Below are 17,445 nucleotides of genomic sequence, written 5' to 3' on the forward strand. Positions count from 1 at the left end.
TGCTTGTTCTAGGTCCCAAGAAACAAAGAGATCTTCTGTTGAATCTGACAATTAATCTTAATGGCTGTACAGTCGTCTCAAATAAAACTGCGAAGGCCCTCGGCGTTACTCTGGACCCTGATCTCTCTTTTGAAGAACATATCAAGACTGTTTCAAGGACAGCTTTTTTCCATCTACGTAACATTGCAAAAATCTAACTTTCTGTCCAAAAATGATGCCGAAAAATGTATCCATGCTTTTGTCACTTCTAGGTTAGACTACTGCAATGCACTACTGCTCTACTTTCCGGCTACCCGGATAAAGCACTAAATAAACTTCAGTTAGTGCTAAATAGGATCCTGACTAGAACCCCAAAAATATATCATATTACTCCAGTGCTAGCCTCCCTACACTGGCCTCCTGTCAAGGCAAGGGCTGATTTCAAGGTTTTACTGCTATCTCTCTGATTTGGTCCTGCCATACATACCTACACGGTCACAAGACGCAGGCCTCCTAATCGTCCCTAGAATTTCTAAGCAAACAGCTGGAGGCAGGGCTTTCTCCTATAGAGCTCCATTTTTATGGAATGGTCTGCCTACCCATGTGAGAGACGCAAACCCGGTCTCAACCTTCTCTTCAGTGGGTCATATGATGGAGTGTAGTCTGGCCCAGGAGTGTGAAGGTGAACGGAAAGGCTCTGGAGCAACGAACCGCCCTTGCTGTCTCTGCCTGGCCGGCTCCCCTCTTTCCACTGGGATTCTCTGCCTCTAACCCTATTAACAGGGGCTGAGTTACTGGCTTACTAGGGCTCTTTCATACCGTGCCTAGGAGGGGTGATGTGATCTTCCTGTCTGGGTTGGCGCCCTCCCTTGGGTTGTGCCGTGGCGGAGATCTTTGTGGGCTACACTCGGGCCTTGTCTCAGGATGGTAAGTTGGTGGTTGAAGATATCCCTCTAGTGGTGTGGGGGCTGTGCTTTGGCAAAGTGGGTGGGGTTATATCCTTACTGTTTGGCCCTGTCCGGGGGTGTCATCGGATGGGGCCACAGTGTCTCCTGACCCCTCCTGTCTCAGCCTCCAGTATTTATGCTGCAGTAGTTTATGTGTCGGGGGGCAAGGGTCAGTTTGTTATATCTGGAGTACTTCTCCTGTCCTATCCGGTGTCCTGTGTGAATTTAAGTATGCTCTCTCTAATTTTCTCTTTCTCTCTTTCTTTCTCTCTCTCTCTCGGAGGACCTGAGCCCTAGGACCATGCTTCAGGACTACCTGGCATGATGACTCCTTGCTGTCCCCAGTCCACCTGGCCGTGCTGCTGCTCCAGTTTCAACTGTTCTGCCTGTGATTATTATTATTTGACCATGCTGGTCATTTATGAACATCTTGGCCATGTTCTGTTATAATCTCCACACGGCACAGCCAGAAGAGGACTGGCCACCCCACATAGCCTGGTTCCACTCTAGGTTTCTTCCTAGGTTTTGGCCTTTCTAGGGAGTTTTTCCTAGCCACCGTGCTTCTACACCTGCATTGCTTGCTGTTTGGGGTTTTAGGCTGGGTTTCTGTACAGCACTTTGAGATATCAGCTGATGTACGAAGGGCTATATAAATACATTTGATGTTATTTTGATTTGACATGATGTGGAATGGGTTCTAGTTCATTTTAACTTGATGGTTGTGTAACTGAGTGTTTGGGGTTGGTACATATGAGGATGTTGCTAGAATCGGGGTTAATGGTGTCAGTGCTAACTAATATCACGGTTGACAACTTGCATTTCAATTACTCTGCTGGGTGTCTACTAGTCTTCTCTCCTAACTGACTTGGTTTCCTATTAGTGAATACTTACATGTAAAACCAGCTCTCGTCGCTCATACAGGTGCCCCTACTCTCCTAACCTCCCCTCAGTAACTAACGAAGGCACAAAATGATGACATAAATATCACAAGAAAGAATACATTAATGAATCATTTACTTTCTAGAGGCCAAAGGACAGGTAGGTTTAATAATGTAATATGTCCCATCAAAAAGTCCTGTTGTTCACATACCAGCATCCTAAATGGCACTGCTTTTGACCAGAACCCTATGGACCCTGTTCAACAGTAGTGTACTATTCAGTATAGGGTTCCTTTTGGGATGCATTAAATCTTTACAATTACTCATCAGAGCAAATGCTACCATTTTTTTATTCCCACAGAGCCTGTGGGAATAAAAAAAGACATGAATGATTTTATAAAAATATTTGTTCATACAGAATGTATGATTTCCCCTCCTCCCACATGGATTACAGACAAGAGGCTAGGTGCGTTCTGACTGTCTTAGTGTGCGGATAAACATGACAATCACTCTCATGAAACTTAAATGAAACATCACTCCTTATGTCTTTTCTCAGCACAAACACTCAGCCCAATTTCTACAGTCAAAACAGGTTTTGAAAATGCTTCTTCCACATCTTTTGGTCCCTGTCTGTTTTGCTCTCAGTGAAGTGCTACTATCCCCTTGGACTACAGGTTATTGCCGTCATAAGGTGTGCGTCTGTCTGTTGGCCGGACACTTTCTACCGTTTAGGACCTTTGTGGGTAAAGGTAAAGATGGGGTATAGCAGCAGCAGTTCCTCTGAAGTGCAGTATCTGCTGGAAGGGAACCTGGTGGTATGAGAGGATGAGTGTGGGCCTGTTGTGCCTCCCCCTATCCCTCCCTCTTCTCTCTCTCTGTCTGAGGGACTCTTAAGGTTCCTGTGCGGACTGTCTCGGTTCGTGCCCTCCTGAAGCTGGCTGTGGTGATTTAAGACACGCTATGTTTATGTGTGTATTTGTTTGTGGCCTCTGGCCCACTTCGCTGTCCCTCTGTCCAGTACATACCGTTGTAGCAGGCCAAGTGTAGTGGCGTGTAGCCCTGGTTGTCTGTGATGACGGGGAGGGTCCACACTGACTGGGCGGTGTGTAGGAGCCACCCCAGTATCCCGATGTGTCCGGACGCCGCCACCAGGTGGACATGGCTCCGCCCCTTACCTTCCCGAACCAGGAAGCTGGCACTGTGCTGCACTCCTCGTGAAAAGTCACCGCCTAGGAGGAAGGGAAGGGAGGGGAGACAAGAATGGATTTGAATAATTTATAATCAATTAAATAATAAGGAATCATAATAGGTATATTTGGGCATAATTTATATTCCATGCTAGATCCCACACCAAAGCCATCCCTAGTATTTCAATGGCCCCATCCCTAGATCAGAACAAGCCTCCCCCTCTCTTTCTGTGTGTGAGCGCGTACAGCCAACTCTCCTCACAACCCTTCTGTGTAGAGCTGTTCTGTGCCATTTGTCTTTGGCTTCTACGCTTGCTCCCTTGTTGAACAGGGAGTACACACAGTCTGTGTCCGCTCAGCACCGACAGCATCAGAGGGGTTCTGATACACAAGACAACAGGTCATATTACAAACTGGTAGTAACCAGGCTGAGTCCCAAATGGCAACCTATTCCCTATATGGTACACTACTCTTGACCTGAGCCCATAGGACTTTGGTTTAAAGTACTGTACCAAGTAGGGTACAGGTTGCCATTTTGGATGCAGCCCCAGTTTCAAAATCTCTTTATTTCAGGAATTGTATCCAAAACCCAAGTGACTATTCCGTCTTGAATGTCCACTGTACTCTGGATGTCAGCATTTCCAATCAGCAAACGCAAACACTCCGAATGTCCGTTGGTTGCTAGAGGAAGATAAACAGAGAGGATATAACAATGTGAGATGATTGACCTTCAGTAGCTAGAGATGGAAAAACTGAGAAGATATAAGAATGTGAGATGATTGACCATTGGTAGCGAGAGGAGGATAAACAGAGAGAATATAAGAATGTCAGATGATTGACCATTGGTAGCTAGAGGAGGATCAACAAGAGGATATAAGAATGTCAGATGATTGACCATTGGTAGCTAGAGGAGGATCAACAGAGAGGATATGAGCAGATTGCTGGACGACTATAACCTTCACATGAACAGACAGATTTCAAGAACAGTGGTGTTGGTAGATGACATCCTCATGATGTTAACACAGCAGATAATAAAGAATTTTGGGGCTGAGGCCATTGAAGCCTGTCACTTGCTAGCTGTGTATATCCTTACTGTTTGGCCCTGTCCGGGGGTGTCATCGGATGGGGCCACAGTGTCTCCTGACCCCTCCTGTCTCAGCCTCCAGTATTTATGCTGCAGTAGTTTATGTGTCGGGGGGCAAGGGTCAGTTTGTTATATCTGGAGTACTTCTCCTGTCCTATCCGGTGTCCTGTGTGAATTTAAGTATGCTCTCTCTAATTTTCTCTTTCTCTCTTTCTTTCTCTCTCTCTCTCGGAGGACCTGAGCCCTAGGACCATGCTTCAGGACTACCTGGCATGATGACTCCTTGCTGTCCCCAGTCCACCTGGCCGTGCTGCTGCTCCAGTTTCAACTGTTCTGCCTGTGATTATTATTATTTGACCATGCTGGTCATTTATGAACATCTTGGCCATGTTCTGTTATAATCTCCACACGGCACAGCCAGAAGAGGACTGGCCACCCCACATAGCCTGGTTCCACTCTAGGTTTCTTCCTAGGTTTTGGCCTTTCTAGGGAGTTTTTCCTAGCCACCGTGCTTCTACACCTGCATTGCTTGCTGTTTGGGGTTTTAGGCTGGGTTTCTGTACAGCACTTTGAGATATCAGCTGATGTACGAAGGGCTATATAAATACATTTGATGTTATTTTGATTTGACATGATGTGGAATGGGTTCTAGTTCATTTTAACTTGATGGTTGTGTAACTGAGTGTTTGGGGTTGGTACATATGAGGATGTTGCTAGAATCGGGGTTAATGGTGTCAGTGCTAACTAATATCACGGTTGACAACTTGCATTTCAATTACTCTGCTGGGTGTCTACTAGTCTTCTCTCCTAACTGACTTGGTTTCCTATTAGTGAATACTTACATGTAAAACCAGCTCTCGTCGCTCATACAGGTGCCCCTACTCTCCTAACCTCCCCTCAGTAACTAACGAAGGCACAAAATGATGACATAAATATCACAAGAAAGAATACATTAATGAATCATTTACTTTCTAGAGGCCAAAGGACAGGTAGGTTTAATAATGTAATATGTCCCATCAAAAAGTCCTGTTGTTCACATACCAGCATCCTAAATGGCACTGCTTTTGACCAGAACCCTATGGACCCTGTTCAACAGTAGTGTACTATTCAGTATAGGGTTCCTTTTGGGATGCATTAAATCTTTACAATTACTCATCAGAGCAAATGCTACCATTTTTTTATTCCCACAGAGCCTGTGGGAATAAAAAAAGACATGAATGATTTTATAAAAATATTTGTTCATACAGAATGTATGATTTCCCCTCCTCCCACATGGATTACAGACAAGAGGCTAGGTGCGTTCTGACTGTCTTAGTGTGCGGATAAACATGACAATCACTCTCATGAAACTTAAATGAAACATCACTCCTTATGTCTTTTCTCAGCACAAACACTCAGCCCAATTTCTACAGTCAAAACAGGTTTTGAAAATGCTTCTTCCACATCTTTTGGTCCCTGTCTGTTTTGCTCTCAGTGAAGTGCTACTATCCCCTTGGACTACAGGTTATTGCCGTCATAAGGTGTGCGTCTGTCTGTTGGCCGGACACTTTCTACCGTTTAGGACCTTTGTGGGTAAAGGTAAAGATGGGGTATAGCAGCAGCAGTTCCTCTGAAGTGCAGTATCTGCTGGAAGGGAACCTGGTGGTATGAGAGGATGAGTGTGGGCCTGTTGTGCCTCCCCCTATCCCTCCCTCTTCTCTCTCTCTGTCTGAGGGACTCTTAAGGTTCCTGTGCGGACTGTCTCGGTTCGTGCCCTCCTGAAGCTGGCTGTGGTGATTTAAGACACGCTATGTTTATGTGTGTATTTGTTTGTGGCCTCTGGCCCACTTCGCTGTCCCTCTGTCCAGTACATACCGTTGTAGCAGGCCAAGTGTAGTGGCGTGTAGCCCTGGTTGTCTGTGATGACGGGGAGGGTCCACACTGACTGGGCGGTGTGTAGGAGCCACCCCAGTATCCCGATGTGTCCGGACGCCGCCACCAGGTGGACATGGCTCCGCCCCTTACCTTCCCGAACCAGGAAGCTGGCACTGTGCTGCACTCCTCGTGAAAAGTCACCGCCTAGGAGGAAGGGAAGGGAGGGGAGACAAGAATGGATTTGAATAATTTATAATCAATTAAATAATAAGGAATCATAATAGGTATATTTGGGCATAATTTATATTCCATGCTAGATCCCACACCAAAGCCATCCCTAGTATTTCAATGGCCCCATCCCTAGATCAGAACAAGCCTCCCCCTCTCTTTCTGTGTGTGAGCGCGTACAGCCAACTCTCCTCACAACCCTTCTGTGTAGAGCTGTTCTGTGCCATTTGTCTTTGGCTTCTACGCTTGCTCCCTTGTTGAACAGGGAGTACACACAGTCTGTGTCCGCTCAGCACCGACAGCATCAGAGGGGTTCTGATACACAAGACAACAGGTCATATTACAAACTGGTAGTAACCAGGCTGAGTCCCAAATGGCAACCTATTCCCTATATGGTACACTACTCTTGACCTGAGCCCATAGGACTTTGGTTTAAAGTACTGTACCAAGTAGGGTACAGGTTGCCATTTTGGATGCAGCCCCAGTTTCAAAATCTCTTTATTTCAGGAATTGTATCCAAAACCCAAGTGACTATTCCGTCTTGAATGTCCACTGTACTCTGGATGTCAGCATTTCCAATCAGCAAACGCAAACACTCCGAATGTACGTTGGTTGCTAGAGGAAGATAAACAGAGAGGATATAACAATGTGAGATGATTGACCTTCAGTAGCTAGAGATGGAAAAACTGAGAAGATATAAGAATGTGAGATGATTGACCATTGGTAGCGAGAGGAGGATAAACAGAGAGAATATAAGAATGTCAGATGATTGACCATTGGTAGCTAGAGGAGGATCAACAAGAGGATATAAGAATGTCAGATGATTGACCATTGGTAGCTAGAGGAGGATCAACAGAGAGGATATGAGCAGATTGCTGGACGACTATAACCTTCACATGAACAGACAGATTTCAAGAACAGTGGTGTTGGTAGATGACATCCTCATGATGTTAACACAGCAGATAATAAAGAATTTTGGGGCTGAGGCCATTGAAGCCTGTCACTTGCTAGCTGTGTACCTGGCTCTGGATAGAAGTCTCCCCTGTGCACTGATCTAGGATCAGCTTACCCTCCCTAGATCCTCAATCATTAGTGGAGAACATGACAAAAAATGACCTTAGATCAGTGTCTCGTGGGCATTTTCACACGATACCATCCCTAGAGTGGACATAGTCGTCCTAGCAACATGACCAAACAAATGGCCATCTTGGTCAGGAAAACTTTTTAATTACAGAAGCTCTATGTGATATCCTTATGTCTACCTGCAGCGTGGATGGGGGTCCTCTTCAGAGTGAAGTCTTTAACCAGGATGGAGGCTTCCTGGTTGATGAGGACGTCAACACACTCCACAAGGCTTTTTAAGGCAGCCAGGTCCAGAGGGGTGCGCCCCTGGCTGTCCCTCACGTCTAGATCCAGCAGAGACTGAACCAGGACCTCCATAGCATGGTGGTGACTGTGGTACGCATGAATAGATATTCACTCTTAATATAATCAATGTCCTAGAGTAGACCAGTGGTACACCTGAACAGAAATACAGTGCTAGACCTCTAAAGTAGACCAGAGTCTTTCAATCGGGAGCCCATTTTTGCTCCTGCCCAGCATAAACATCGGAGGTTCCTGTCAAGCGTGGGATTGAGAAACAAACACTCTACTTCTCCTCTGAGGTTGATTAACTCAAATGGCAAAATAAGGAAATCATCCTCATCATCACTGTGTAGAATATGCATGTATTTTACACTAATCAGGAATAGATCGGAATATGGTGTGTGAGTCTGTCTGGACAGTCAACTTCCTGTGGAAAATCTACACCATGCTTGCATCCCAGATAGCACCCTATTCCCTATGTAGTGAACTACTTTTGATCAGGGCCTATAAGGATCTGATCAAACGTAGTGTACTAAATAGGGAATAGGGTGCCATTTGTCATATGGAGACCACTACAGGAGCAGGTAGGCTTTACTCACAGCGAGGTGTAGAGGGCTGATGGGAGCTCTGACATCAGATTCGTTCAGGATGTCTGTCCCTGAGGTTTCAATTAGTCGAGGAAAGAGAAGAACGGCCAGTTCAGACTTGGAAAAAGAACATCAAGAGTGACGATGCGTCCACGACAAACATGCAGCCACACCTTAAAACCTACTGTTGGGTTCTGAGAATATGAAATATACGAATTCATGTCACTGAGGGAGAGAGCTTAATGTATAACGTTTACATTATGTCAGGATATGTTTTTGTTAGCCATCAGGCATCCTATGGGTGGGATCCTCTGGGATGAGAAGAGACACAGTCTGGTACCAATCACCATGTCAGCCTTGAGTTGGGGAGGAGTGAGCACTTTGGGGTAGCGGTCAGGTCAGATGAAGTGAGGAAGAACAGATATCACTAAGGTTCTGTCTAGCAACAGAGATGCATTGACTGTTTAGATGTGTAGGAGGAGACTCAGCATAGGAGAGAGGATTAAATATCAGTGCTTGTGTGAATATGTTTTTTGTCTAATGCAGCTGTCTTGACCCTCTGGGAAGAATAAACTTGGTTCAAGCATTCATAGTGTCCGTCGAGTTTTTACTCTGAGAATTAGAACCTAACAGTTGGCACTGCGAGCAGGGTTCTCGAACGCTGTTGGATTTGGGTGTATTAGCAGTAGCAATAAAGAGAGGTTGGTTTTATGCCCTGTTGGGGTGGGGAACCATGACAGATTATGTGGAAATAGGAAGACAAGTGTGAATCATTTTGGTAATGTGTGTTATCAACAACAGTGATATTTGAACAGATTGGAGATGACTATCCATAACAATAAAATCCTTCATACAGTGAGGTTAGGTTACCATGCTTGTCCTGCCCCACAGCTGTAGACACAGCCTTCTCCAGGTCCTCAGACACTAGCTGGAGATCCATTACAGGATGTCTGTCACCTCACTGAGCCCCTATTGCAGGTTAGGGGTCACATCCACTTGAATGTCCTTCATATGACGAACCTCCTACAGAGCAAATGAGGAAAACATGATATATTAGGATTTATGTTAGTAGCAATAGAATATGGGAATTTTATCTCAACGCTACCTACAGCTATCATATTTATTTATGTATGTGATCTATGTAAATAAATAAATATATCACAGCTGTAAAACTGTGAAGGACTATAGGTGGAGGCCTACCCATTTCCCAGGAGCATTGTAAAACGTGGATTTGGGTACAGTGTTTATTTCCCCCTAATATCTTTGAAGATTACACCTAAAATAATTAGGCCTACTTCTTTCTACTGCTGATCTGAGACCATTAGGGTTAATCATTACAGATATAAATGCAATATATGGAGTAGAAAAGATTGCCTGCCCACCAACTTGATAAGAATCAACATGTGTTCTACATGGTCTATTTCTATCTGAACGTAACAACTCAATCAAGCTTGTTAATTGATCGTTAAGCCATGTTTGTCAGGTAAACGGTCATTAGTGGCCTATATAAGCCTCATACAGGCCATGGGAAGACATTACCTGTTGATAACACAGACTATTTTCATGATCATGGGAGGTGTGAGAGAATTGCTGCTCGTTGTGATGACTGTGGGGGTTGTCAAAGGTTGGTTCACTAATGTTTAAGGGATTTGTTTGGTAAATATGCTTAACTTTATAAGTTGGGTATTAATATTTGACTGTCTGTATCTTCCGCGTTGGTCATCTTTTATTCTTCACTGCTATTAATATATGTAGCTATTTTGTGTGAACTCAACTTCTGTCAACACTTTCTCCTCAGTTTCTTGTTACCCTGTTGGAAAGTCCCAGAAGCAAGATCAAGTCTCTCTGCAGAGGAGACTTGGAGGTAAGTGTTTCTTTCCACAACCCTTCTAGCTATGTTCTTTGTCACTGTCTATGGTGCTGCTGTGTTTGACACTCATTCAACAGCATAGAGTAACTCAGTCTAAATAATGTTGTCAAACCTTTTGCTTGTGTACCTAAACCTAAATTTTTCAGAGCTGTCATCAAATGACGTCTCCATTGTGCATGCCCTGGCCTTGCTCCGATCCATAGGGTCTGACGCGAAACAAACCAGAGAAGGTACGGCCTGAAACATATACTTTGAAAACTGTTGGCTTCATGTTGCTCAAAATTCGATTAGCAATTTGGCCTAGACCGTGTAGAACAGATGTGTTGCTGTAGAATACCCAACTGTTCCTTTTGTTTATTCTCAAGAGTATTTAGAGACCAATGAAGTAGAATCCCAAGCTTCTCCAAACCATGGTAGCTCTCCGGCAAATGATGCCCTGTCCTCTGACGACGCCACCTCTGAAGCTGCCACCGGCCCGTCCTCTGACGACGCCACCTCTGAAGCTGCCACCGGCCCGTCTGGCGACGACGCCACCTCTGAAGCTGCCACCGGCCCGTCTGGCGACGACGCCACCTCTGAAGCTGCCACCGGCCCGTCCTCTGACGACGCCACCTCTGAAGCTGCCACCGGCCCGTCCTCTGACGACGCCACCTCTGAAGCTGCCACCGGCCCGTCCTCTGACGACGCCACCTCTGAAGCTGCCACCGGCCCGTCCTCTGACGACGCCACCTCTGAAGCTGCCACCGGCCCGTCCTCTGACGACGCCACCTCTGAAGCTGCCACCGGCCCGTCCTCTGACGACGCCACCTCTGAAGCTGCCACCGGCCCGTCCTCTGACGACGCCACCTCTGAAGCTGCCACCGGCCCGTCCTCTGACGACGCCACCTCTGTAGCTGCCACCGGCCCGTCCTCTGTAGCTGCCACCGGCCCGTCCTCTGGCGACGCCACCTCTGTAGCTGCCACCGGCCCGTCCTCTGGCGACGACGCCACCTCTGAAGCTGCCACCGGCCCGTCTGGCGACGACGCCACCTCTGAAGCTGCCACCGGCCCGTCCTCTGACGACGCCACCTCTGTAGCTGCCACCGGCCCGTCCTCTGACGACGCCACCTCTGAAGCTGCCACCGGCCCGTCCGGCGACGACGCCACCTCTGAAGCTGCCACCGGCCCGTCCTCTGACGACGCCACCTCTGTAGCTGCCACCGGCCCGTCCTCTGACGACGCCACCTCTGAAGCTGCCACCGGCCCGTCCTCTGACGACGCCACCTCTGAAGCTGCCACCGGCCCGTCCTCTGACGACGCCACCTCTGAAGCTGCCACCGGCCCGTCCTCTGACGACGCCACCTCTGAAGCTGCCACCGGCCCGTCCTCTGACGACGCCACCTCTGACGCTGCCACCGGCCCGTCCTCTGACGACGCCACCTCTGACGCTGCCACCGGCCCGTCCTCTGACGACGCCACCTCTGACGCTGCCACCGGCCCGTCCTCTGACGACGCCACCTCTGACGCTGCCACCGGCCCGTCCTCTGACGACGCCACCTCTGTAGCTGCCACCGGCCCGTCCTCTGACGACGCCACCTCTGTAGCTGCCACCGGCCCGTCCTCTGACGACGCCACCTCTGTAGCTGCCACCGGCCCGTCCTCTGACGACGCCACCTCTGTAGCTGCCACCGGCCCGTCCTCTGACGACGCCACCTCTGTAGCTGCCACCGGCCCGTCCTCTGACGACGCCACCTCTGTAGCTGCCACCGGCCCGTCCTCTGACGACGCCACCTCTGTAGCTGCCACCGGCCCGTCCTCTGACGACGCCACCTCTGTAGCTGCCACCGGCCCGTCCTCTGACGACGCCACCTCTGAAGCTGCCACCGGCCCGTCCGGCGACGACGCCACCTCTGAAGCTGCCACCGGCCCGTCCGGCGACGACGCCATGGATATCTGACGTGGGACATGCAATAGTTAACGGGTACTCTAGTCCAGTGTGTAACTGCATTTGCTTGTTTTGGCTCAAATAAACATTAACTGTAATACTTGTGTCCTCTGTATTGTTTTGGTGGTTCCTACTTGGAGCTGAGGTCTATGACCTGACTTGAGTAACTGGGGTGATGGCAACATTTATTTTGCATTATATCCATGCGCCAGCAATATTACTCTGACCCCTGTGTTTTAAATTACCATTTGACTTAAGCTACATTTGCTCAGTGTTGGTCCATTTATGCTAGTAGCATCACATGATACCTCACACAGCATTTTGACGCCATTTCCGGTCACAACTTGCAGACTTGTTTACGTGTTGCTGTGTTTTGTTGCCTACTTTGCTACATGACAACTTTACGGTTTTTACTTTATAATTACCGTTTATATTTTTGGTTTTTCCCCTCGTGTCAGGGTTGCGTCAATTCGAATCTGGTATCAGGAAAAATATAAAAATGAGGCACCGACGTATGCTATGTATTTTTTATTAGCTAAGCAGTAAGTGGTAAATGCAATTTTCGTATATACGGGCTCTCTGTCCCACCTCGCAGGGCAAAACAGAACTGACTTGTTCCTGACAAAGATATTTAATATACTCTGACAGAAGTAGTTCCTGCTTCCGAGCCGGCCTGTCAGAGTAGAGACTAGGCTGGGTGAGTCTAAACCACGCCCAATCGTTGATTGTTGGCGCAGAGGCTGGTCCCAGCCCTCTAAGCGCTTCAGCGGTCAGTCGTTGTAGCTGTGTAGATATGCAGTTATCAGGCACCTGGCTCCTGTTATCTAACAAGACTGTTCTCGCAACACTACGTTCTGAATGTGCCCCCCCCAACTCATTGCACAGGTCCGGCCTTCATGTTATGTATTTTTCCATCATGAGAAAGGCCCATGGCCCTGAAACTGTTAACAAGGGTTCAAGTCAGCTATGTTGCATAACACATACATCCACACAAGCCAACAGCAGATAATATTAAATCACATATGGTAACGGGCTATAGTGCATAACACAGAATCCTCATACTCCGGACGCTTTATCTGGACATGGTTCGTCAGGACCTCCAACAGCCGAAGCTAAGTAACATTAACATGATGCCTTCTAATTGCAGTCGCTGTACTCATACAGGAGAACGATCGCCTTACGGTGAGGATACAACTGTGCTACAAGCCCAGCTTCAGACGCAATCGTTAGGCAAGGGTAATTTCTGTGTAGGAAAGGATGAAACAGCGTCTGTGCCACCAGTAAGTACAGATAGTAACGTTAGTATAAATCCCCTCGCACGGTCCCCGCAGCCGGACAACTTTCTCACGGTTTCTGGAGGGTAATGCTGTAGGAATGCTCAACCGGTGTCGCTCATTCAGCCGACAAACTTTCAACCGGTTTTCCCCATTAAGCAACGAGTCGGAGTCAGAGGCCGAGCCTTCTCTTGTCTCTACTCCTCCCGTTACGGGGTCTGAGACGCCGAAGCTTCCCACCATTAGCTCTGACAAATTGAAAACTCTCGTCATTGGCGACTCCATTACCCGCAGTATTAGACTTAAAACGAATCATCCAGCGATCATACACTGTTTACCAGGCGGCAGGGCAACCGACGTTAAGGCTAATCTGAAGATGGTGCTGGCTAAAGCTCAAACTGGCGAGTATAGAGATATTGTTATCCACGTCGGCACCAACGATATTAGGATGAAACAGTCAGAGATCACCACATAGCTTCAGCGTGTAAATCAGCTAGAAAGATGTGTCGGCATTGAGTAATTGTCTCTGGCCCCCTCCCAGTTAGGGGGAGTGATGAGCTCTACAGCAGAGTCTCACAACTCAATCGCTGGATGAAAACTGGTTTCTGCCCCTCCCAAAAGATAGAATTTTGTATATAATTGGCCCTCTTTCTGGGACTCACCCACAAACAGGACCAAGCCTGACCTGCGGAGGAGTGACGGACTCCATCCTAGCTGGAGGGGTGCTCTCATCTTATCTACCAACATAGACAGGGCTCTAACTCCTCTAGCACCACAATGAAATAGGGTGCAGGCCAGGCAGCAGGCTGTTAGCCAGTCTGCCACTAGCACAGTCAGTGTAGTCAGCTCAGCTATCTCCATTGAGACCGTGTCTGTGCCTCGACCTAGGTTGGACAAAACTAAACGTGGCGGTGTTCGCCTTAGCAATCTCACTAGGATAAAGACCTCCTCCATTCCTGTCATTATTGAAAGAGATCATGATACCTCACATCTCAAAATAGGGCTACTTAATGTCATATCCCTTACTTCAAAGGCAATTATAGTCAATGAACTGATCATAATCTTGATGTGATTGGCCTGATTGAAACATGGCTTTAGCCTGATGAATTTACTGTGTTAAATGAGGCCTCACCTCCTGGCTACACTAGTGACCATATCCCTCGTGCATCCCGCGGAGGTGTTGCTAACATTTACGATAGCAAATTGAAATGTACAAACAAACAAAAAAGACGTTTTCATCTTTTGAGCTTCTAGTCATGAAATCTATGTAGCCTACTCAATAACTTTTTTTTAGCTACTGTTTACAGGCCTCCTGGGCCATATACAGCGTTCCTCATTGAGTTCCCTGAATTCCTATCGGACCTTGTAGTCATAGCAGATAATATTCAAATTTTTGGTGACTTTAATATTCACATGAAAAAGTCCACAGACCCACTCCAAAAGGCTTTCATCATCGACTCAGTGGGTTTTGTCCAACATGTCTCTGGACCTACTCACTGTCACAGTCATACTCTGGGCCTAGTTTTGTCCCATGGGATAAATGTTGTGGATCTTAATGTTTTTCCTCATAATCCTGGACTATCGGACCACCATTTTATTACATTTGCAATTGCAACGAATAATCTGCTCAGACCGCAACCAAGGAACATCAAAAGTCGTGCTATAAATTCACAGATGACACAAAGATTCTTTGATGTCCTTCCAGACTCCCTCTGTCTACCCAAGGATGCCAGAGGACAAAAATCAGTTAACCACCTAACTGAGGAACTCAATTTAACCTTGCGCAATACCCTAGATGCAGTTGCAACCCTAAAAACTAAAAACATTTCTCATAAGAAACTAGCTCCCTGGTATACAGAAAATACCCGAGCTCTGAAGCAAGCTTCCAGAAAATTGGAACGGAAATGGCGCCACAACAAACTGGAAGTCTTCCGACTAGCTTGGAAAGACAGTACCGTGCAGTATCGAAGAGCCCTTGCTGCTGCTCGATCATCCTATTTTTCCAACTTAATTGAGGAAAATAAGAACAATCCGAAATTCCTTTTTGATACTGTCGCAAAGCAAAGCTAACTACAAAGCAGCATTCCCCAAGAGAGGATGGCTTTCACCTCAGCAGTAATAAATTCATGAACTTCTTTGAGGAAAAGATGATTATTAGAAAGCAAATTACGGACTCCTCTTTAAATCTGCGTATTCCTTCAAAGCTCATTTGTCCTGAGTCTGCACAACTCTGCCAGGACCTAGGATCAAGAGAGACACTCAAGTGTTTTAGTACTATATCTCTTGACACAACGATGAAAATTATCATGGCCTCTAAACCTTCAAGATCCATACTGGACCCTATTCCAACTAAACTACTGAAAGAGCTGCTTCCTGTGCTTGGCCCTCCTATGTTGAACATAATAAACAGATCTCTATCCACCGGATGTGTACCAAACTCACTAAAAGTGGCAGTAATAAAGCCTCTCTTGAAAAAGCCAAACCTTGACCCAGAAAATATAAAGAACTATCGGCCTATATCGAATCTTCCATTCCTCTCAACATTTTTAGAAAAGGCTGTTGCGCAGCAACTCACTGCCTTCCTGAAGACAAACAATGTATACGAAATGCTTCAGTCTGGTTTTAGACCCCATCATAGCACTGAGACTGCACTTGTGAAGGTGGTAAATGACCTTTTAATGGCATCAGACCGGGGCTCTGCATCTGTTCTCGTGCTCCTAGACCTTAGTGCTGCTTTTGATACCATCGATCACCACATTCTTTTGGAGAGATTGGAAACCCAAATTGGTCCATACGGACAAGTTCTGGCCTGGTTTAGATCTTATCTGTCGGAAAGATATCAGTTTGTCTCTCTGAATTGTTTGTCCTCTGACAAATCAACTGTAAATTTCGATGTTCCTCAAGGTTCCGTTTTTAGGACCACGATTGATTTCACTATATATTTTACCTCTTGGGGATGTCATTCGAAAACATAATGTTAACTTTCACTGCTATGCAGATGACACACAGCTGAACATTTCAATGAAACATGGTGAAGCCCCAAAATTGCCCTCGCTAGAAGCATGTGTTTCAGACATAAGGAAGTGGATGGCTGCAAACGTTCTACTTTTAAACTTGGACAAAACAGAGATGCTTGTTCTAGGTCCCAAGAAACAAAGAGATCTTCTGTTGAATCTGACAATTAATCTTAATGGCTGTACAGTCGTCTCAAATAAAACTGCGAAGGCCCTCGGCGTTACTCTGGACCCTGATCTCTCTTTTGAAGAACATATCAAGACTGTTTCAAGGACAGCTTTTTTCCATCTACGTAACATTGCAAAAATCAAACTTTCTGTCCAAAAATGATGCCGAAAAATGTATCCATGCTTTTGTCACTTCTAGGTTAGACTACTGCAATGCACTACTGCTCTACTTTCCGGCTACCCGGATAAAGCACTAAATAAACTTCAGTTAGTGCTAAATAGGATCCTGACTAGAACCCACGACGACGCCACCTCTGAAGCTGCCACCGGCCCGTCCTCTGACGACGCCACCTCTGTAGCTGCCACCGGCCCGTCCTCTGTAGCTGCCACCGGCCCGTCCTCTGGCGACGCCACCTCTGTAGCTGCCACCGGCCCGTCCTCTGGCGACGACGCCACCTCTGAAGCTGCCACCGGCCCGTCTGGCGACGACGCCACCTCTGAAGCTGCCACCGGCCCGTCTGGCGACGACGCCACCTCTGAAGCTGCACCGGCCCGTCTGGCGACGACGCCACCTCTGAAGCTGCCACCGGCCCGTCTGGCGACGACGCCACCTCTGAAGCTGCCACCGGCCCGTCCTCTGACGACGCCACCTCTGTAGCTGCCACCGGCCCGTCCTCTGACGACGCCACCTCTGAAGCTGCCACCGGCCCGTCCGGCGACGACGCCACCTCTGAAGCTGCCATCGGCCCGTCCGGCGACGACGCCACCTCTGAAGCTGCCACCGGCCCGTCCTCTGACGACGCCACCTCTGAAGCTGCCACCGGCCCGTCTGGCGACGACGCCATGGATATCTGACGTGGGACATGCAATAGTTAACGGGTACTCTAGTCCAGTGTGTAACTGCATTTGCTTGTTTTGGCTCAAATAAACATTAACTGTAATACTTGTGTCCTCTGTATTGTTTTGGTGGTTCCTACTTGGAGCTGAGGTCTATGACCTGACTTGAGTAACTGGGTGATGGCAACATTTATTTTGCATTATATCCATGCGCCAGCAATATTACTCTGACCCCGTGTTTTAAATTAC

At 47.3% G+C, this 17,445-nt stretch overlaps 2 protein-coding genes across 6 annotated transcripts; one reads left to right on the forward strand and one right to left on the reverse strand.

Annotated features, from left to right (window-relative positions):
• Positions 1–2,206: 2,206 nt before the first annotated feature.
• Positions 2,207–9,519, reverse strand: LOC116365838 (serine/threonine-protein phosphatase 6 regulatory ankyrin repeat subunit A-like). Of its 5 annotated transcripts, XM_031818228.1 has the most exons (6): positions 8,980–9,519; positions 8,122–8,180; positions 7,420–7,610; positions 3,616–3,672; positions 3,238–3,372; positions 2,207–3,033 (listed from the first exon to the last, which is right to left on the reverse strand). In XM_031818228.1, exons 2-5 carry the CDS (start codon positions 8,154–8,156, stop codon positions 3,362–3,364), a joined length of 294 nt encoding a protein of 97 aa, XP_031674088.1. In that variant the 5' UTR covers positions 8,157–8,180; positions 8,980–9,519; the 3' UTR covers positions 2,207–3,033; positions 3,238–3,361. The 5 variants fall into 5 exon arrangements, with proteins under 5 accessions (XP_031674088.1, XP_031674087.1, XP_031674085.1 ...); XM_031818227.1 differs by lacking the exon at positions 2,207–3,033 and having other exon boundaries at positions 3,040–3,672; XM_031818225.1 differs by lacking the exons at positions 2,207–3,033; positions 3,238–3,372; positions 3,616–3,672; positions 7,420–7,610 and adding exons at positions 5,307–5,713; positions 5,930–6,133.
• Positions 9,520–9,600: 81 nt separating this feature from the next.
• On the forward strand, positions 9,601–17,302 carry LOC116365837 (polysialoglycoprotein-like). Its single transcript, XM_031818223.1, has 6 exons — positions 9,601–9,733; positions 9,908–9,973; positions 10,126–10,209; positions 10,345–10,852; positions 10,997–11,848; positions 16,902–17,302. Exons 1-6 carry the CDS (start codon positions 9,634–9,636, stop codon positions 17,212–17,214), a joined length of 1,923 nt encoding a protein of 640 aa, XP_031674083.1. The 5' UTR covers positions 9,601–9,633; the 3' UTR covers positions 17,215–17,302.
• Positions 17,303–17,445: the final 143 nt, after the last annotated feature.

Source organism: Oncorhynchus kisutch, unplaced genomic scaffold, assembly GCF_002021735.2.
Source record: "Oncorhynchus kisutch isolate 150728-3 unplaced genomic scaffold, Okis_V2 scaffold1297, whole genome shotgun sequence".
In the NCBI taxonomy this organism is placed as follows: Eukaryota; Metazoa; Chordata; class Actinopteri; order Salmoniformes; family Salmonidae; genus Oncorhynchus; species Oncorhynchus kisutch.